The sequence below is a fragment of the Eriocheir sinensis genome, chromosome 18 (genome assembly GCF_024679095.1).
Source record: "Eriocheir sinensis breed Jianghai 21 chromosome 18, ASM2467909v1, whole genome shotgun sequence".
NCBI classification, from domain to species: domain Eukaryota; kingdom Metazoa; phylum Arthropoda; class Malacostraca; order Decapoda; family Varunidae; genus Eriocheir; species Eriocheir sinensis.
This window is the reverse complement of record NC_066526.1, coordinates 19,586,648-19,608,064: the sequence shown is the minus strand read 5'-3', so window position 1 is coordinate 19,608,064 and position 21,417 is coordinate 19,586,648. Positions and strand designations below refer to the sequence as shown.

The 21,417-nt window shown below is 44.5% G+C and overlaps 1 protein-coding gene across 5 annotated transcripts in view; it reads left to right on the top strand.

The window, feature by feature from the left end:
- Positions 1 to 21,417, top strand: part of LOC127000413 (serine/threonine-protein kinase BRSK2-like) — a 65,675-nt gene that overhangs the window by 32,527 nt on the left and 11,731 nt on the right. For all 5 annotated transcript variants that reach the window (XM_050864122.1, XM_050864120.1, XM_050864119.1 and 2 more), the window contains exons 2-3: positions 15,629 to 15,769; positions 20,844 to 20,994. In XM_050864122.1, the coding sequence (XP_050720079.1) occupies positions 15,629 to 15,769; positions 20,844 to 20,994 (292 nt within the window). The remainder of the gene's footprint in view (positions 1 to 15,628; positions 15,770 to 20,843; positions 20,995 to 21,417) is intronic.

The window sequence follows — 21,417 nt, the reverse complement described above, 5'->3', positions numbered from 1 at the left end:
CATTAGCGAACATTTCACACCTTTTATCGCTAATTGGAAGTCGTCCGTTCTGACTCTCATCTCCTTACATAAGGCACGTCTGTGTGTGTGTGTGTGTGTGTGTGTGTGTGTGTGTGTGTGTGTGTGTGTGTGTGTGTGTGATAAATGCTGGGATAATATATATAATTAAAAAGTCTCTCTCTCTCTCTCTCATCAAATAATAAAATCGTCCATGTCGGAGATACAATGGAAGGAATAAAAACTTCCACTCCTCGAGGCAATCTTTTCTCCTAAAGAGGACAAAACAAACAACAAACAAGTGGATGGCGGTTTTTCTTACCTTTTGACCTTACATTTTCATCTCATCTTTAAGTTGAGTTCTTCGTATCATAGCTGGAAAGGAAAGACTGATCTGTAGGAATGAGCAAACGGGGATGTAGGTATGGAGAGGTATGTAGACTAGCTGTGTATGTATGAAAAGGTATACAGGTGTGAAGAGTTATATAGAAGAGGTATGTAGGTATTCAGAGGTATGCATAATAATGTTTTTAGGCATGGCGATAATAGAAAGGAAGAAATGAGGAAAAAAAATAAAGGAATGAGGACGGTAACGCAATGAGAAAGCCTGAAAGTGAGGAAAAAACAAAAGGAAGAAAATATACCGGATAAGAGAGAGGGATGTTGGAGGGAGGGAGGGTAAGAGTGAAAGAGGAAGGAGAAAAAAGAGGGAGGAGGAAGGAGGGAAAAGCCGAGAAAAAAGCGAGTAAAAGACCAGGATGCTGAAGAAACAAGAGAGGGAGAGAAGAGATAGGATAGAAAAATGACCCAACAGACAGATAGATAGAGAGAGAAAAAAAATAGAGAGTATAAGATAAAAAAGATAAAAAAGAGGAAAACAGAAAAAGAGAAAAGAAGAGAAGAAAAAGAGAAAAAGAGAAAAAGGAGAAAAAGAAAGAGACAGACAGACAGACAGACAGACAGACAGACAGACAGAGACAGGAGACACAGAGACAAAGACAGAGACAAAGAGAGAGAGAGAGAGAGAGAGAGAGAGAGAGAGAGAGAGAGAGAGAGAGAGAGAGAGAGAGAGAGAGAGAGAGAGAGAGAGAGAGAGAGAGAGAGAGAGAGAGAGAGAGAGAGAGAGAGAGAGAGAGAGAGAGAGAGAGAGAGAGAGAGAGAGAGAGAGAGAGAGAGAGAGTTGTGTAACATTCCAAAGCTCACAGAGTTCTCAGTGAGTTCACCTTGACAGTCTGGTTTTAATATTAGCTTCGTTTCTTGCTCAGACTTAACGTTGATCCTGCTTAACGTATAATACCTGCGTTAGACAAATACAAAAGTCAAGAGATTTTTCATTTATTACTTCTCTATATCTACGTGAGTAAAACCAAAATCACAGTCTGCTCTTGAATACTAAAACAACACTCTTCTGAACTTTTTATTTACAGGGGCGGTGTTTAGCGGGTTTCCTCTCATGATTACACTTTTTTTTACCTTTGAATTGCTTCCTTTACCGTGGAAAAAATAACATAGTACAAGTTCTCCCTTCCTGATCATTCCCTCGACAAGAGTTCCCACAGTATCAGTCTGCCAAGCCCTGTTCCTTTTTTTTCTTTTCTATGGCCCACTTTTACAGGTTAATGGCCTATCCAAGATATTAAGTGTCTGTCAGTAATAGTATGGAGCAAGTCGGCAAAAAAAAGTCGTTGGAAGTGAAGTTTGTGGAATTAACGGAGGACGAAAGATGGTTTTGATGATGCCATTGGATTTTGAGTCGGTATTAACTAGTATCTTTCAGTAAGTGAGAATTTTAATACGGCTGTGAGGTTATCGTGTTAAGTGGTTATGAAATACTTGCTGAGGGTGAAAAGAAAGTCCAAGGGAATTTGAACCCGGATTTCACTATTTATAAGTGTAATGCTGATTGCGAAGTCTGAACTTGGAAAAAAGAAAAAGCTTCATTAAGTGTAGCGTTTCAAGCATATATACATTGGACGAGCAGAAAGGGGAGAGGATTTTGGGTATTTTCCCACTACATATAATTAAAGGTGAATGTATAATCCACTCTTTAAGCAAACAACACCAGCTTCATCCCTTCTGGCGTGTAATGAATACCTGCGTTGGACGAGCACCAGGTAAAGGGATTCGATTCAAGGTAAAAGGATTGAAGTTTTACGTCCATTGCCTGTACACGAGTAAAGCTGAACGCGCACACTTCTCCTTGATGTGTGTGTGTGTGTGTGTGTGTGTGTGTGTGTGTGTGTGTGTGTGTGTGTGTGTGTGTGTGTGTGTGTGTGTGTGTGTGTGTGTGTGTGTGGGTGTGTGTGGGTGTGTTTAAACGTGTATATATGAGTGTGTTTCCCTGGGTATATATATCTTTAGACGGTAAATATAGTTAAGTTAAATTAAGGACCATATTCTTAAACATTTCGGAGCACGCGCACACGCACATTCGACAAGGCTTTCGTAGGAGGAGTTTGAAGCATTTGCAAGGGTAGTTTTATGACCCTTCTTGTAGTCTGATCATTCTTTTTTTGCGATGAACTCACAAAAACACTCATAAGAACGCGATTGATCCCCTTTTCGGTCTTTGGAAGTAGTTGATTTGAGAGGCGGAAGCGTCTTAGAGTACCGATCTCTGCCTCTCGTCACCTGATAAAAAACCTGAAAGTTAACGTTGTGGAATCATTGAAGTAAGGTGTGTATTATTAAGTACGTATAATTATCTTTAGGCTTTATATATAGTTAGTTTTGATTTAGTCCCCCTTCACGTAATAACAGACCCACAAGCCAGCGTTATGGGGAATACTGAGGAGAAAGGAATGGTACGGAGAGTTAGCGAAGCACCGACACTAACTCTCGCTACTTCACGTTCCCGGCGGTGTTTCCAGCCCATTGCCTCCCATGCGCCGCCTCCATCCACTGAAAATATCCTTCCGTGTTTCTGTGTTCATAAGGGTTTTAAATATTTGAAAATGTGATTATCTTACCTCGACGGCGGAGCTTCTTCCACGAAAAGTAGGTCGGGTTCTTTTAATCTCTCCTCGTAAGGCTTGTTGCGCAGGGACGGTATTGTCTGCCCTGCCGCCGGTCGCTCCAAGGACGGGATTCTGCTGCGTACTGTTCACGGTCTAGCGGCGAGACCAAGAATGTACCGCGAGCTGTGAGTGTTCTCCGGCGGCGGCGTTACATTACTTTCCCTCTGCGTGAAAAAGAAGTCTGAGAGGAAAAGTTGCATGAAAAAATATTCGATAAAACTTATACAAAAAAAAGTTGTACGAAAAAGGTTATAGTAGCTGTGAATGTTGTTTAACGGGAACATACACGGTAGCATTACATTACTTTCCGCCTGCGTGAAAGAGATCTAGGAAAAAATGATACGAAAAAAGTCAAATGTAAATTGTGCGAAATATATTATACGAAAAAAATGTTATAGGAGCTGTGAATGTTGTTTAGCGGGATCTTACACGGCAGCGTTGCATTACTTTCCCCTTCCACGAAAACAGAGAGATCTAAGATTAGAAAAAGTAGAGGAAAAAGTTTAAAGTAAAAGAAAGTTGTACGAAAAAAAGTTATACCAAAAAGAAAAAAAAAAGATTGCACGAGCTGTGAATATTAACTTTCGGAATCTTGCACGGCAGAAATGAATTACCTTCCGTCTGCATGAAAAGAGAGAGCTAGGGAGAAAAATTAGACATACTGTTTCCCATACGATCTTCCTACAGTGTAAAATTAAAGGTATGGGAATGAAGTTAGTCTGTTTTCTGTTACTATGCCTTCCTTGTGTCGTTAAATAAGACCTGAAATGCATACGTTGTCCTTCCTAATCCTTCATCCTTTCTGAAGCCAGGCGGTGTTAACATTCACGCCTTCAGTCTCTTAACGCCAGCATCCATCCATCATTCTCTAGGTCTGGTATTTGAAGCCTTTCTGAGCGCTGATTGGCAGTTCCTACTTCTCCGAACGGCGTCTGATTCGGGGAAGGTCTTGCTGAAGGACTCCATTCATCCTTGTCGAGAGAGAGTGGATGAATTTCGTGTTTGTATCGACGTGTTTTCCTTTCTTTTTTGTTGATTTGCTTACCCGGAAATTCAGTGAGTATATGATCGAGAGAGAGAGAGAGAGAGAGAGAGAGAGAGAGAGAGAGAGAGAGAGAGAGAGAGAGAGAGAGAGAGAGAGAGAGAGAGAGAGAGAGAGAGAGAGAGAGAGAGAGAGAGAGAGAGAGAGAGAGAGAGAGAGAGAGAGAGAGAGAGAGAGAGAGAGAGAGAGAGAGAGAGAGAGAGAGAGAGAGAGAGAGAGAGAGAGAAATGGAAACGAGAGGGAATATTGCTGGTTGTTTTAGGGGTAGAAGACGTGAACCATAGTCGAGGATATTTACCGAGGAAGGGAAATTACCAAGAGATAAATGTACCATGAAATTAAGAGGAAAATGGCTGAGGAACATTAGACGAAAGGGGGGGGGGGGGAGGGGGCGAACAAGGGAAATAACACAATGGAGGGACTTATAAGATTGTGGGTTGTTTGGCTGATTTATCTTGAGCAGGCAATGTACATTTTGTTGATGAGGTGAAGCTGATGTTGTTTTTTGTTTTTGTTTACAAGTATATTTTTTTATCTTGTTTTCTTTCTTGTTTTTCCTAGTGTTCGTTTGTCCTTGTTTTCCATTTGTTTGCTGTTGTTTTTGTTTTTATTTTTGTTTTCAGGTATATTTTTTAATCTTGTTTTATTTCTTAGTTTTCTTAGTGTTTGTTTGTTCTTGTTTTCCTTTTTGTTTTTGTTGATGAGGTGATTTTGTTTACTATATTTTTTTATCTTGTTTTCCTTCTTGTTTTCCTAGTGTTTCGTTGTCCTTATTTTCCTTTCGTTATTTTCGCTTGATTTCTTTTTCTTTTCGCTTTGGTTTCGTTGATGCTTCCCGTTCCTCTCTTTGTTTTGCTTTTTATTCCTTTTTCGCTTTCTTTTTTTTTTTTTTTCGCTTTTTTTTCGTTGACGTGTCTCGTTCCTTTCTTTTTTTTTCGCTTGTTTTCCTTTTTCGCTGTTTTTCTCGTTCATTCGTCTCGTTCCTACATCTTGATGAGAAAAAAATCCATACCAACAAGAACGAAAATTAAAAAAAGAATATTGTAAAAAATACGGAAAAAAAAACGTAATCTTGCCTCACATTACTTACACTCCAAGTACTAAAGTAATTACTGTTTTTTCCCCTTGATTAACTTGCGTAACTCCAGCAGAAGATATGACGGAGTGGTGGTGGTGGTGGTGATGATAGTGGTGATGGTGATGGTCATGGTGGTTCTCCTCTCTTCTCTCTAGAACACTTCCTTCCTTCTACCTCTCACCTCCTTCCTTCTTTCCCTCATCTTCTACCTTTCCCTCTACCCCTCTCTACTCTTTTTAACCCAGTTTCCTCTACCCCTCCCCATTTTCTTCCCTTTTTTCTTCCTCCTAACTCTATTTCCTTCTTCTCTTTCTCTTCTCCAATTCTTCCTTCTCTTCCTCCTCTATCCCTCCCCATTTTCTTTCCCTTTTTCTTCCTCCTAACTCTATTTCCTTCTCCTCTTTCTCTTCCCCTACCATACTTCTTTCTACAATTCTTCCTCATTCTCCTCCTCCTCTACTTCTCCGGTGGTGGTGGTGGTGATGATGAAGGGCTTAGGCTTAGGTAGAGTAATCCCCGCGTCTCTCTAACTTTTTGGGGCGACTTAAGTAACCGGAGCTGACGGGGGAAAGTGTTGAGATGATAATGATAACGAAGGTAATTAGGTCGTTAAGTTGTTGACTCCACCTTATTCCGCTCCTGCTGCTTCTACTACCATCTTCACCGCCTCTACTACTACTATTAATAATAATACCAAAGGAAAATAAGGATAATTAATCACTAGAAAAAAAATAACATGCAAAACAAGAAAAAAAATGTACTCGAAAAGAAACATTGCTACTACTACTACTACTACTACTACTACTACTACTACTACTACTACTGCTACTGCTACAGCTACTACTACTACTACTACTACTACTACTGCTACAACTACTACTACGACTTCTACTAATAATAAGAATAATACTAATGAGTGTTTCCCCGTGGAAGAAAATTCGTGGGTCGTGAGTTGGAGGAAAATAAGAAAGGAAAATAATTAAGAGAGCTGATTGCCACTCCTTCTCCCCCTCCTCCTCCTCCTCCTCCTCCTCCTCCTCCTACTCCTTCTCCCATTCTTCATTTTTCCTCTCCCTCATTTAAGCCCCACATTCCTTCTCTTACGTGCCCTCTTAGTTCTCCTTTTCTTTTTTCTTTTTTCTCCTTTCTTCCTGTTTCCGTCTTAAGGCTACTTCGCTCCTTTCGTCCTCCTCTTCACTTCCTCCCCGATAGACTTTTTCCTCCCCCTCCTTCCGCTGTTCTTTCTCCGTGTCCTTGTCTTTCTCCTCCTCCTCTCTAGCATACTTCCTTCCCTCTACCCTTGATCTCCTACCTCTCTCTCTCTCTCTCTCTACCCCTCTATTTTTTCCCATTCTTTTCCACTCCCTCGTCACTTTCTTTCCTTTTTCTTTTTCTCAATCTTACTTCCTTCTCCTTTCTCTCTCTTCCCTCACCCTGTTTCCTTCTTCAATTCTTCTTTCTTCTCCTCCTCCTCTTCCTGTACTTCTTTCTCTTCTCCTTCTCTCCTTAGTGTTTCCTTCGCCTCCTTCCTCCTCTCACGTTTATTCTTTCTCCTCCGTTTTTTCTTCTCATATTATCTTCTCCCTCTCCTCTCCTATCCCAATTCGTTTCCCTTCCCCTCCTCCCCCTTCTTCTTTCTTCCTCTCATCCTCCTTCTTCCCCTCCTTTCCCTTTACACTTGTTTCTTCTCGTCTCTTCATGCCAACCCCCTATATTTTTCTTCCTCCTCCTCCTCCTCCTCCTCCTCCTCCTCCTCCCAATATGTACTTCACGAGGCAGCAAATGTTCTCCTTCAGGCTCTCGAAAGTGATCCGCCGAAGGGGCTTTTGATGCCTCCTCGGTCGGGGGGGTGGGGGGGGGGAGGGCGATAGTCGAACACCGGGCCCCTATGAGCTTCGGCGTCGTCTCAAGGTCACCGAGCCGCCGCGTTGGCCCAGAAAGAGAATTTATGGCGAGGCGAAATCGTGTGGAGGAAATGGAGAGTCCTTATTTCGCCTTTCTGTCTCTCTTGTATGTGTATGTGTGTGTGTGTGTGTGTGTGTAGGTTGGGGGAGTGTGTGTGCGTGTGCGTGTGTGTGTGTGTGTGTCAGTCTGTCCTGTCTCTTCCCGTCTCTCGTCTTTATCCACGTTTCTCCTTACTCTCTTTTCCCTTCTTGTCCCTCTCGATGTCTGTTTGCCAATCTGTACGTGTGTCTCTGGTTATCTTTCCCCGCATATAGATGGCAACAGATGAGAGCAGATGGACACACGGAGACGAATTGAGGAGAGTGGATGAGGGAGACCGGAGCGCGGGTTGGCAGTCTCAGTATGTAGATGGATGCGCATAGAGAGATGAAGGAGATTACTGAGAAGGACAGAAGAGGGGGAACAGGATAATTTGGCTCGTCCGTCTCCCCTCATGCACGTTTGTCAATAACTATATGAAGATAAATTGATAAGCTAAAGGAAATGAACAAAGGGAGAACATCGGTTGTCTGGGTGTAAGGGACGTTTTGGAGGGGGAAGGTAGGGTTGCGTGTGCTGTTACGCGTTGCCTCTGTGCTCAGCTCCGTCTCTTTAGTCAGTTGATGGTGTAATATTTGTTTGTGCAAAGGCGCGTAAAGGTCCACCCGAAACGAACGGAAAACAGAAGAAAAAGACACGAGAACGGAAAAGTAAAAGAATGAAGAACCACTGAAGCGAAAAGGAAAATGTGTGAAGAGTAATGAAGCCAAAGGGAAACGAGAGGATAAAACAATGAAACGAGAAGAAAATAGAAAGAGCACAATGAAAGCGAAAGGAAGAATATTGAGAAAAAAAATGCGATGGGAACGAAAACAAAAAGGATATAAAACTCTGCGCTGAGAAAGAAACCAGAAGAAACAAAGTAAAAACATAAAAATGGAATAAAAATACAATGAAACTGTAAAGAAAACAGTTAAAGGAAGACAACAGCACTGTAATAGAAAAGAAACCGGGAAACACCCTCTATAACTAAAAGAATATTAAAGAAAACTTACAAAAAAAGAAAGAAAATGGGTAGAAAAACACTAAAACTAAAATAAAACGGAGGATTAAACAATACTAAGAAAAGGAAGAATGAAAAAAAAGGGAAAGGTCAGGTTCACTTTCTTACAAGCAGAAGATAAAGACGAAGGGAAACAAGAATCAAGCTAAAAGTCAGACCCTTAAGTTTTTGGCATTCTGAGTCTGGCCGCGTTGGAGGAGCAGCATCCAAGTACCGCCTGGCTCGAGGAGGAGGTACTCAGCTCCTCCTCGGCCTCCTCCATCGAGAGTCGGCAGGCAGCTGGTGGAGGGCGTGGCGTTGGAAGTCCTTGAGTCCTTTCAGCGCGGCGGTCCTTGCAATCCTGGTACTAAGTGGCTTACGTTTTTTTGCTTATATTTCATTCTGCTACTGTAAAAAGTGTGCGCCTGGGGAGAAGTTACAGTAGATGAGGAAGAAGATGAGGAGGACGTGAAAAAGAGGAGGAATAGGAGGAAGGAGAAAATAAGCTACAGTAGACGAAAAACAAGAAGACGAGGAGGAACAAACGGAGGAGGAGGAGAGCAAGAAGACGTAAAGGAAGAGGAGGAACAGAAGAGAGAAAGCGGAGTTACAACGGATGATGAAGAACAAAAAGGCGTAAAGGAAGAGGAGGAACAGAAGAGAGGAAGCGGAGTTACAACGGATGATGAAGAACAAGAAGGCGTAAAAGAAGAGAGGAAAAAGTAGGATATAGAGGAAAATAAAAGGACGCAAATGAAGAGGAGAACAAGGAGGGGGAAGTGGAGAAGAATATAACCAACAGTGGAAGGAAAAGAGCAACAGGACCCAAAAGAAGAGGAGAAAATGAAGGAGGAGGAGGAGGTGTAACAGCAAGAAAAGGAGGAAGAAGAACAAAAGGACGTAAGAGAGAAAGAAAAAAAGAGAGGAGGAGGAGAAGAAGGAGCAGTAACAAGAGAGGAGCTCCGTTGATCCCTCGCGGCCGGCTGTACCCACACACCATGGCTTCGGAGTCCACACATTTCTTCATCAAAATCCGCCATGATTCGCCGCGCAGCTTTGGCCACCAGGATACTCTTCTCTAAAGCCAACCAGAAAAGGAATAAATGAGGAGCGACTTTGGAGGAGGAAAGAAATAACCTTGGCAGCGTAAAATGACGTGGAAATTGAGAGGTAAAGTGAAGGTTAATTTTGGATAGTTTTAATTATTTTCCCGCGCAGGTAATTTGTCACCGGTGTTTCCTATCGGGCTGCTTAATTAGACGAACCTTCCGGGAATTTTTTTTATTTTTATTATAGCGGGTACGTTTTTTTTTTAAGCGGAAGATATTGTGTGGGTGTGGGTGATTTATCTTTTTCGTGTTTATGTATATTTTCTTTTTTTATTTTTTAACTTCACGACAAAAATGGAGCGTCAAAAGTAAGGGAGAGTGATTATGTGGGTTGTAATTTATCATTCTCGTGTTTATTTATTTTTTATTCTCAGGTTAAGACTAAAATGGAACGTCAAAAGTAAGGGAGAGTGATACTGTGGGTTGTAATTTATCCTTTTCGTGTTTATTTATTTTTATATTCTCAGGTTAAGACTAAAATGGAACGTCAAAAGTATGAGAGAGTGATTGTGTGTGTGTGGCAATATATGTTCATCATGTTCTCTTTCATTTTTCTTAACTTTACAACGACCGCTTCTTCTGCTCCATTACGTCGTTCCCCAAGAGTTAGGAGTTGATGCTTGGGGAGGTAGTGGCTCTCGGTTTAAGGTTTCAGATCGGCGCTGGGGTTCGAACTGTCTCGCCCCGACCCATAGCTTACAATGTTGAAACGTTCTGAGCCACTTGACCACCGACCAGTTTTGAGAGAGAGGGATTGTGTGTGTGTGTGTGTGTGTGGCGGGGGGGGGGCGGAGATGTATGTGTCTTATTTCTCTTTTTGTTTTATTTTTATGACTCACTCTACTATGGCAAAGGAGGAAGGATGTTTTGAAAGCGGGTTAAGTTTGTTTTTATGTAGGAGAAAGTATTTGTCTGTGTGGGAATGTTTTCTTTGCTCTACTTTTTCATTTATTTCTATCTCTATGACTGTCGCTGTCTTTTATATTGCCGCAAAAAAGGGAGAGAGACAGAGAGAGAGAGAGAGAGAGGGAGAGGGAGAGGGAGAGAAAGAGAGAGAGACGACAGCTTCCCGACGGCTTGCGGTTCTTCGCTTTGGGGGGACTTAACGACCGCCTTTTGATATCCCTCCAAAAGATAATGTTTGCTGAAGTTGCTTCCCCAAAAACCTGGAGAGGCGCCATTCCCTCCTCCAGCGCCTCCTCCTGCCAGCTCTCACCTCGCCTCGCTTCCTTTCTTCCTCCTCCTCTTCCTCTTCCCTCCTCTTCCTCCCCTTTACCCCCCTCCCCCTTCCCTGCTCACCACAACGTTCCCATTTCCACCTCTTCATCTTTGTCTATCCCCTTTATTTACTCTGTTTCCTCCTTTCTTTTATATTTTTTCCCCTTTCTTCCCTCCTTTTCCTCCTCTTCCCTCCTCTCCCTCCCCACTTGACATCATCTTTCCTTATACCCATTCTTTACTTTCATCTTTGTTTCATTCTCTGTTTCCATCTTCCTTTTCTTCCCTATCTTACCTCCTCTTCTTCTTCTCTACCCCCTCATGGGTCCTTCCTCTCGTCCCCTTCCCAGCTCACCCACAACGTTCCCATTTCCACTTCTTCATCTCTGCCACTCCCCTTTCCTTATTTTCCCTTTTGTTTCATCCTCCATTCCCTCCCTCCTTTTTCTTCCATCTCCCTCTTATCATCCTCCATCCACTTACCCCTCTTTACCTCTCCCTCTTCTCCTTATTCTATCCCTTGTTTCGTCTCTGTTCTTCCTACTCCATCTTATCCTCATCTCGCCTCCTCATTCCTCCCACTTGTTACCCTTTCCTTAACTCTCCCGCCTTTGTTTCATCATCCGTTTCTTCCCTCCTTACCTCCTGTTATTTACTCTCCTCTCCTAATCCTCGTCCTCCTTCGCCCACTTCCTTCATTCCCTGTATTCCTTCGCTTTCTGCCTCGCCTCCTTCTCGCCACTTCTGCTCACTTCATTCCTCATTTCATCCCCTCTTCCTTAATCCCGCTTCTCCTCCTCCTCCTTATCCTTCTCCTCCAGTAACTTCTTTTCCTCCCACTCCTCCGGCGGCGGGCCCGAGGGACAAGGCCGGGGCATGAATATCTTAAAGCGTGTTTACTCAGGCAGTCACACATAACGGCATCTCCTCCTCCTCCTCCTCCTCCTCCTCCTCCTTAAGCAGAGAGATGCACCAGTCTTCCCCGAGCTAGCTTCTTCCCCCACCCGACACACCCACCCACGAAAAGAGGCAATGTGTGTGTGTGTGTGTGTGTGTGACAGAGAGAGAGAGAGAGAGAGAGAGAGAGAGAGAGAGAGAGAGAGAGAGAGAGAGAGAGAGAGAGAGATCCCCTCCTCTGTCTTTACGTAGTTGCCGGAACGCACAAACAGACTACATTCTCCCTGATGGCTGTTGATGCGCCGTTGCAAAGACCAAGGACGAGTTGAATGGAATATTTTAGCGGCGGGGGAGGAGGAGAGTTCGAGAGGAGGTTTTTAAGGGGCCGAAAGAAGAAGGAGAAAGAAAAAGAGAGAAAAGGCGAGAGAGAGGACAGGAAATGAATGAAGGGAGGGGAGGGAAAGGGTGATGAAAGGAGGAAGAGGGGAGGGAAAGGGGGGTAAGAGGAAGGAGAGGGGAGGGAAAGGGGAATGAGAGGAGGGAGAAGGGAGGGAAAGGGGGTAAGAGGAAGGAGATGGGGAGGGAAAGGGGAATGAGAGGAGGAAGAGGGGAGGAAAGGGGGTAAGAGGAAGGAGAGGGGAGGAAAGGGAATGAGAGGAGGGAGAAGGGAGGGAAAGGGGGGTAAGAGGAAGGAGAGGGGAGGGAAAGGGGACTGAAAGGATGGAGAGGGGAGGGAAAGGGGGGATGAGAGGAGAGAGAGGGGAGGGAAAAGGGGATGAGAGGAGAGAGAGGGGAGGGAAAAGGTGGGATGAGAGGAGAGAGAAAGGAGGGAAAAGGGAGATGAGAGGAGAGAGAGGGGAGGGAAAAGGGGATGAGAGGAGAGAGAGGGGAGGGAAAAGGGAGATGAAAGGAGAGAGAGGGGAGGGAAAAGGGAGATGAAAGGAGAGAGACGGAAAGGAAAAAGGGTGATGAGAGAAAGGAGAAGTGAGGAAAAGGGGGGACGAGAGGAAGGAGAGGGGAGAGAAAGATGGCATGAGAGAGGGAAAGAGGAGGAAAAGTGGAGAATGAGAGGAGGGAGAATGAAGGAAAAGGGGGAAGAGAGGAGGGAGAAGGGAGGGAGGGAAGGGAGGGATAGGATCATTTGGGTGGAGGTTTGTAATTCTGCTCATTTTCCTCCCTTTTTTCCTCCCTTTTTTCCCCTCCCTTTTGGCTAATATGGAGTATAGATTTTTTTCCTCTCTCTGACTATGACCTTTTATGTTTCGGGGTTACATACAAGTGACTTTTGTTTTTTGTTTTTTGCTGTTTTTTTCCCTTCCTGACCATCCAAAAAACATGTACACCATTTTTCTTTTCATTTTCATTTCCCAACCACCCCTAAAAAATAAGTGCATCAAATTTCCCATTCCATTTTTATTGTGTAGTTTTTTTTCCCCAGAGGCTCGATGGTTTGTAATTCTCTCATTTTCCTCCTTTTCCCCCTCTCCTGTGAGCTAATTTGGAGGACATGATTTTTCGTCTCTTTAACTCTGTGTATCTTCCGTGACTGAATAGGCTACACGTGGTTTTTTTTCCTTTCCTGAAAATCCAAATATTAGTAAACCAATTTTCTATTCCAATTTCTTCTATATTTTTTTCCCCCCAGAGGCTCGAAGGTTTCTAGTCCCCCTCATTTTCCTCATTTTTTTCCCTCCCATGTTGGTTGATATGGAGGAATATTGATTTTTTTTCCTCTCTGACTCTGATCTTTTATCTCTCGGGGTTGTATAGAAGTGTTTTTTTTTTCTTTTCGATTTGTTTTTCCTTTCTGCACCACCCTAAAAACAAGTAACCTTTTTTTGCTATTCCATTTATTCCATTTTGTTGGTTGTATGATGTTTTCCTCGGGGTTCGAACCGGGGTATTCGAATCAACGGGCCGTGTGGAGTTAAGTGCTTCGGAAACTGGTTTACCTCCACACTTAATAGGCGTGGCTCAATTAAGGGCGCCGTTCGAAGCTTCACTGTGACTTTGGGAACGACCTGTATTACTCCACTAAGCCACGGAGCCCCTGACTTGTGAGGGGAAGAGGGGGGGGAGGAGGAAGAGGAGGAGGAGGAGGAGGAGGAGGAGGAGGAGGAGTGAGGGGACAAGAAGGAGGAGCAGGAGTGGAAGAGGATGGGAAGAAGAGGGGGAACAGGGTAAGAGAATGGGTAAGGAGGAGGAGGAGTGGAAGGACGAGAAATGGGAGAGGAGGTCATGGGTAAGGGTATGGGTAAGGGAAAGGAGGAGGAGGAGGAGGAGGAGGAGGAGGAGTGAAAGAATCGAGAGGAAGAAGTGGAAAAGGCGGAGTAAGAGGAGGACTGAAAGAGGAGGAGGACCAGGGTAAGGGGGTGGCTAAAGTGGAGGAGAAGGAGGAGGAAGAGGAGGAGGGGCAGAGGGAGGCATGTTGGAGGAAGGGGGCGAGGGGGGGCGGCATCGACCCACCTACTCTATTCACCAGCGGCTCAGACTCCCCACATATTTGCAGTATGTATCCACAGCCTCACTTCCTTTGGGTTAATACCTTGAGATGCCGGTGGTGGTGGTAGGGGTGGTAGTGGCGGTGATGGTAGTGGTGTGTATGGTGGGAGGTGGCAGTGGTAATGGTGTGTGGTAGAGCTTGTGGTGGGTGTGGTTGTGTGCAGTGGTAGTGGAAATGAAGAAATGGTGATGGTAGTAGTAGTAGTAGTAGTAGTAGTAGTAGTAGTAGTAGTCATAAATGTAATGAGTATGCTATTTGTGGATAGCGGAAGCAATAAAAACGCAATCGTTGTAGTAGATCTTAAGTTAGTAGTAGTGGTAGTAGTAGTTGTAGTAATAGCTCTTCCAGTCGTAGTGGTGGTGGTGGTGGTCGTGGTGGTGGTCGGCCCGCCGTCTCCGTCGCAGCGCCATATGAGCAAAGTCGCAGGTGTTGAATATGCCTCGTTCTTGTTTTTTGTGTGTCGGACCAGGAGTCATGAGGCGCCACGCTGGGGGGAGGGAGGAGGAAAGGGGAGGCGAGGAAGGAGGAGGAGGAAGAGGAGGAGGAAGAAGAGGAAGGAAGGGGGACGTTTGGGGGAAGATGTGGGTGGGAGAGCTGGTGTCCTTGGATGAAGGTGTTGGGAGGGAGGAGGAAGAGGAGGAAAGGAGGAAGCAGAGGAGGAGGAGGAAGAGGATGAGGAAGAATGGAGGAGGAGCGAGGGAAGCGGGAAATGGCCCAACAGGGAGAAGGAAAACGGGAAAGAAGAGTAAGAAGGCGAATTTTTTTTGCTGCAAGAATAACCAAAGTCGGAGGAAGTTTGTGATGAAAAATAAACTGAGGGGAAAGAAGACGCGACACGAGGCAAAATGCGAAGTGTTTCCATTAAGCTGGGATTCGGACACAGCTCGGAGTTTATTTTTTTATTAATTTATTTTCCTCTGTATTCTTTTTTTGCTTCGTTTGAACTCTGGCGTCAACTTCGTCTCATTAAATATTCAGTGTGACGCCGCTTTTTCTTTTTTCTTCTCTCTCCTTCAGGTAAAACATTTGTACTTCCACGAATTTAATATTTCTTTTCCTCTCTTCTGCGTTAGCTTGAGTTTTTTTGTTTTTCCTTCTTATGTTACGTTGCAGTTAAGCTCGTGTGATAAAATTCTAAACTGCTCACTTTTCTTGTTTTGTGTTGCCTTATTTCATGTACTCGCGTCATTTATGAAACTCAGACATTCATACTACATGTTCTTTATTAGTTTTTATGGTCTTCCTTAAAAAAAATGTTCGTTATTGACTTGAACAAATATTCCCATTCCGTAATTATGTTCCTTCCATCAGTGTTTATTTTTCACCTACTCTCGCCATGCATTCAAACTCCATTTTCACTACATATGTTTCTTACTTGTCTATAGTTTTACTTGACAAATTTACGTTATGAAACAAATACCTTTACCCCACATGCCTTTTATATGTTACTATTCTACACATTCTGAATCATGTATATATACTCAGGCTCCCATGACACATTTTTTATAACCTCTATTGTTTTCTTCATGTAAAATTTATCTTATTTACCTAAAGGGGTACGTCCATACACATACTCTTATCTACCTCACTCTTTCCTGCCTCCCAGAATACTCAGGATATCCCACCGCTGCCACCATTTAAGTTGACTGTTTTGGGGTTAACGTGTGTGTGGCCTTTGTGCTTTTTTGGGGTAGTACACGGGTAGATGTAAGGCACCTATACATATTAGTGCCCTACATCCTTACCTTCTCCCTAACCTAATGAGTATTGTTCTTCCTCAGGTACCTGGTGCTGGAACACGTCTCAGGTGGGGAACTCTTCGACTACCTCGTCAAGAAGGGAAGGTTAACACCTAAGGAAGCGCGCAGGTTTTTCAGACAAATCATCTCGGCCTTAGACTTCTGCCACAGCCACTCCATATGGTGAGTCCGCCTATCTACGTCCGTACCAACCAAGTCCAAAGTGTCACTGATCACACATGTCATTGATCAGACAAGTACATAATAACATACTAGATACTTCTTATTTTATATTATACACATTAAGCATCCAATGCACCAACTCAAACATTTCGAAAATCCAACAAAACCACAATGAAACCAAAACAAAACGCTGAGCACACAAAGGCCAGCAGACAAGACTGATTTATGGACTGTTAGCTGACATGATATGGAAAGCTGTTAGTGTACTGTTTAGTGTGAGAGTGGAAATTATCATGAAGTATATCCTCTCACTATAATGTCTGTTTAATCAAGTTAGATGTGATGATACAAAGACAACATGATGAAAACTGATATTAAGGGTTGAGAACTGATATGATGCAGAGTACAGTGAGCGCTATGTTAGTATGAGAGTTTAGTGTTGCAGCAGAGACTCTCTTAAATATGTTAATTGAAGTTGGGACAATTAGCTTACGCGGGTGAATTATTTAGTATGTTAATTATTGTTTTATCTGTACTGTCGATAATGAATCACAGCAGTTATTGTTAAGTTTTATTGCTGTATATAGAAGATAATGAGTCACAGAGCTTAGTATTATGTTTTATTAGTATTATATTTTATCAAAGGATCTGAGGTATTGATGTACATACACAGGAATGGGCGAGGTTTAGAAAATAGATTCCAGTGAACACAAATATCGTGACCTTTTGTGATTGTGTTTATTTATGCATGACACCGGACCTCATAAAAGTTCAAGTACAAATAGTTATATATGTGTAATTCTATAAGAGTGCAATTAATATAATACACTCGGAAAAAAATGTAGTTACCGAAAATAGAGTTAATGAGTAGTACATTTGATAAAAATACACAATAGAGACATATATAAGTAATTCTACAAAAAGGTATATATATGAAAATACTACACATTGGAAACTGATATATAGGTAATGCCATAAAGTATATATAAAAGTACGTATGAAAACAAAAACATTACAAACTTATATATAAGTAATTTCATAAAAGTATAGTTAATATAATACACTCGATAAAAAAAATGCAGTTATTAAAATATAGTTAATTAATAGTACAGATAATAATAACACACAATACAAATACGAGTGATCGGATATAGTTATTGAAAAGTTGATAAAAATACAAGTGATAAAACAGTGCAAGCAGGAATGGCGTCACCTCTGTGTGTGGGTTTTATTGATGCTGCACCGCCCGCGCCTCGCCTGGAAGCTGCGAGGAGGCGGAGTTCAGGTCTGAGTCAGTTGGATCTCAGGGCAATCCTTTTAAGCTCATCCCAGGAAGCAGGTCGAGGTTTTCCCCTTGGCTGCAGCACGCCTCCGCGACACCCTTAAAGTTTAGGCTCCAGAGAAGATGAAAGGCAAGAGAAACAGGTCTGCGGATGCCGTGGTGAAAATACCCGGAGACAACTTAACCAGACGGCATCCTTAACCGGAGATCAAAATCCTTAACCAGAAACCAGCAACTTTAACTGGAAACCAACATGCTCACTAGAGACGAATATCCTTAACCAGACTTCAACATAGTTACGGTATTTAATTAGAGACCAAATCCCATAAACTCCAACATTTCCGGGCTTACACACCCACATTTGATAAGGCTTTGGTCCACCATGAATGTGAAAAACACTCTGAGAACCCGCCTAATCTTCTTTGTGGCCTTTGGAAATACTGATTGTAAGAGCCGAAAGTCTGACGATACGGATCCAACATCTTTAACTAGAAACCCACCTCCTTAAGTCCTGTAATTGCTCTTACGTTCACGCGACTCGAACTCAAACAAGACAGCAGACCAAGTTTATAGTATCAGTCTATGCAGTGATTGGTGGGTCATCTGATAAAGTTAAAACAGATTATTTTTTTCTCTTGTGTTGTATTTTCCTTGATTGAGATTGCTAGAAAGTGTAGCTTGTTGTGCATCGTTGCCTCGGGGAATGGGTGAAGAGGGGGAGTAGCTGAGACTGACGCCATCCCCCTTTCTCTTTCTCATGTATTTAAATGTTCTGTCTTTGTGATCGCCAGAAAGAGCAGCTTGTTATGTTCACTTGCGTCGGGGTGAGTGGGTGGGGGTGGAGATAGGCGAGACTGACCCCATCCCCTTTCTCTTTCTCATGTATTTAAGTGTTCTGTCCTTGTGATCGCCAGAAAGAGCAGCTTGTTATGTTTACTTGCGTCGGGGTGGGTGGGGGGGGATGGAGGGAGGCGAGACTGACCCCATCCCCTTTTTCGCCCTTGTCCCTTTCCCCCCTTTACCATTAACCGAAGTGGAAGTGTTCGTTATGCCAATGCGTCGCCTTTATCGTTGGCTCGGTAACAGGAGTGGCCGCCGTACCATTAAGTGAAAGTAGACGAGACACGGCCACGCCACCGACCACTAATGCCAAAAAAAATATGAAAAAGGGGGTCGGGGCGAGGGAGATCAGTGAGCCAGAAATAATTACAAGTTTGATGAGTCTGCCATTAACTTCCACCAACCGAAGGCTCTTTCAACCCCCAAAACAGGGAAGGAACAGCTCCGCCACTTACCATTAGGCAGCTCACAGGCTCGCTAGCGTTAGTGATGTGACCCGCAGCCCGACGACCCGGTGGCTTTAATGTGACGTGGAGGAGAGTGTGGAGAGGGGGTTGTTGGAGGGAGCGAAGAGGGGTATGAGGGGATGAGGGAGGCAAAGAAGGTATGACTGTGGAAGGAAGGGGGGAAAGAGGGTGCAAGGAGGGATGTGAAGGGATGTGTTGGGCGAAGAAGGAACTGAGTGTGACAGGGAGAAGGCAAGGAGGGATATGAAGGGAGGAGGAGGGGGGTCAAAGAAGGTACTGAGTGTGGATAGGAGGGGTAAGAGGGCCAAGGAGGGATGTGAAGGGATGAGGTGGACAAAAAAGGAACAGTGTGGATAGGAGGGGTGAGAGTGGGAGAAGAGGGATGTGAAAGGGTGATGGGGAGGGGCAAACAAGTTACTGAAGGGTAAGAGAGGGTGAGCTGGGGTACTGGGGGTTTTGCTGGAAGGGGAAGACAAAGTGTATGGAGGAGATGTTGACAGAAGGATAATGAGGGAAATGGAAGAAATAAGAGAGAGAAAGGGAAGCGAAGAGCCATAAAGGAATGATTGAAGGGAAACGAGCATGAAGAAAGAACTGAGGGAAAATGGATGAAAAAGAGGGGAGCAAGGGAGGAGAGGAATGGGGGTTGAGATGATGTAAAGGGAAAGGGTCTGAAAGAAAGAGGAGAGGGGATAGAGTAGGGGAGGGGAGATGTATGGAGGGCTGGGAGGAGCGGGAAAATGGTACGATGAAAAAGAGGGGAGCGAGGGAGAAGGGTATTGGGGGATTGAGAGGGGTTGCGTGGAAGAGTATGAAAGAAAAAGGGGATTGAGTGGGGAGAGATGTATAGTGGGCTGGGAGGAGGGGATCGAGGGGCGTAGTTGATTCTCCAAAGGGTCCTACGAGGGGGGGTGGGGTCTGAGGGGTCGTGTAGCCGTCGGTAGTCGGTGCGTGGAGTCGCTAAGATAACGGAGTGACGGATGAGCCGCGGCAGGAGGCAAATGTTGACGCTATGCCAGAATCTGACCCTCGCCGCCCCTCCGCTGCCTCGGGGCTCCAGCGAGGCGGCCACGTCACGGTTTTAAATATAAGACTGAGCAGATCCCTCGCCAAATATCACGTGAGGGAATCCAACCCCCAAGAAGAGATATTTTGGAGAATTTTGGATTATTTTTCTTATTTGCGACCCAAAATAGTTCCCCACGCGGCCCTTAGAGCTAGGGATCACGTGACACGACTCGGTAGTTTATCCTAACACTTGAGTCAGTCTGCATCCTTATACGAGGCTCCACAGCACACAGCGGCGCCCACAGCTCATCGCGCGGGGCGGAGGGAAGCCCGTGGTGAATGATGGCTGGCTACCAAGGGGGGCGAGGGGCTCGTAGGGTCCTGGAACACGTCCAGACCGACCATTCCGGTAGAAAGAAATTCCTAGACCTGAGTGAGTCTGTCCCTTAATTTTCTCCCTCAAGTTGTGGCGCCGAGTATTTTTGTTGCAAAGTTTACAATGGAAGGCTCCGATAACTTGCCGTGTTGCTCACTGAAGGCGTGGCGAGAGGGAGTGTGACAGGAATGTGGAAAGGGAAGGGGAGGGGAGTGCGGGAGTTATTACATCCACTTGAGGGCCGCCTCGGGGGGGGGAGGGGGGGACATTGTTTTTTTCCCTTCGCAGGTAATCTCCCGGTGTGGCTTCGCCGGCGCTCGGGCTTATGGGGCATCAGTGTTTGTGCTGAGGCGGCGGCCCGCGACGGAATAACAAATATATAAATGGTTTATGTGTGTCTGATGGGAGCCAACCGATCGCTTCTCCCACGCCCCGCCCACTTGATTACGTACGCTCAAGAGGAATAAGAGTGTGTGTAAGACTTACGTAATATATATCGGCGTTGGGCAACAATTATGAACTTTGCCCCGCCAAGTCATGTTTACTGGCGCGGTAAATCCGGTCCGCCAACTCAGGCCAGAAAAACCTCCACTTATTGATTCCAGGAATCCATGAGACCGAGGCACTTCTGCTGGAGGAGGCGAGAGGAACCAAACCTCTCCTTCAGATTATGATGAGGGGGAGGAGGGACGAATCAATGTCCCCCTGAGACACCTTCATCCGCCGCCGAAAACAACCCTTCATACCGAGGCACAAAAAGGCCGATTCTGTGTGTTGTCGCGCCACTTGACGTGGCATTTGGACACTGACATTTTTCCGCAGTACACAAGGGTTGAGGGAGGGGCGAGAGTCGTCATTACGGTGTCCGTCGATAACTGGACGAGTATGCGGCACACAGCGTTGTCGTTATAGGATTTTCGGGTCATTCAGAGTCACTGGCTCGGAACTTCAAGTTCACGAATCATTATCTGTTCATTTCAAGGATCACCCGCACGCGGAATAGACCGGAATATTGCACAGCGAACATGTCCCCCACACACCACCGCCCCCACACCACCCACGCCACAAGCCCTCATAAGTCCCTAACCTTCTCTCCGCCAGCCATCGGGACCTCAAGCCGGAGAATTTACTGCTGGACGAGAAAAACAGCATCAGGATCGCAGACTTCGGCATGGCGTCGCTGCAGCCCGAGGGTTCCATGTTGGAGACGTCCTGCGGCTCCCCGCACTACGCCTGCCCGGAGGTGATACGGGTGAGTGTGGCTGCCAGCCAGACGAGGAAACCTTTTGGTATTCAGGATAATATAAATTAATAGGCATATCTCACTTTATCTTGACAAAACATGAAGAATAATTGTAGGAATTTTATTTATTCCACATGGAGGAAGAATAAAAGCTAGAGATGTGTTTATATCATTGTAATAGCTGACAAATACAAGAGTTTTTTTTTCAGTCAACAAAGTTATAAAACTGATTTGTTTGATGATTGTTATTAACTGAAGCTATCATAGTGAGACAGGGAACACATGTATGATGAAAAAATAAATCAAAGACACGCAATTTAAAAGGTGCAGAAATAAATGTCAGGCTTTGAAATACAACCCGGTATGCCAAAACAGCAGGAATCGCTTTGCTGTGGGGTTCAGATTCAGCAGGGCGACGTATCCGCCTCACTA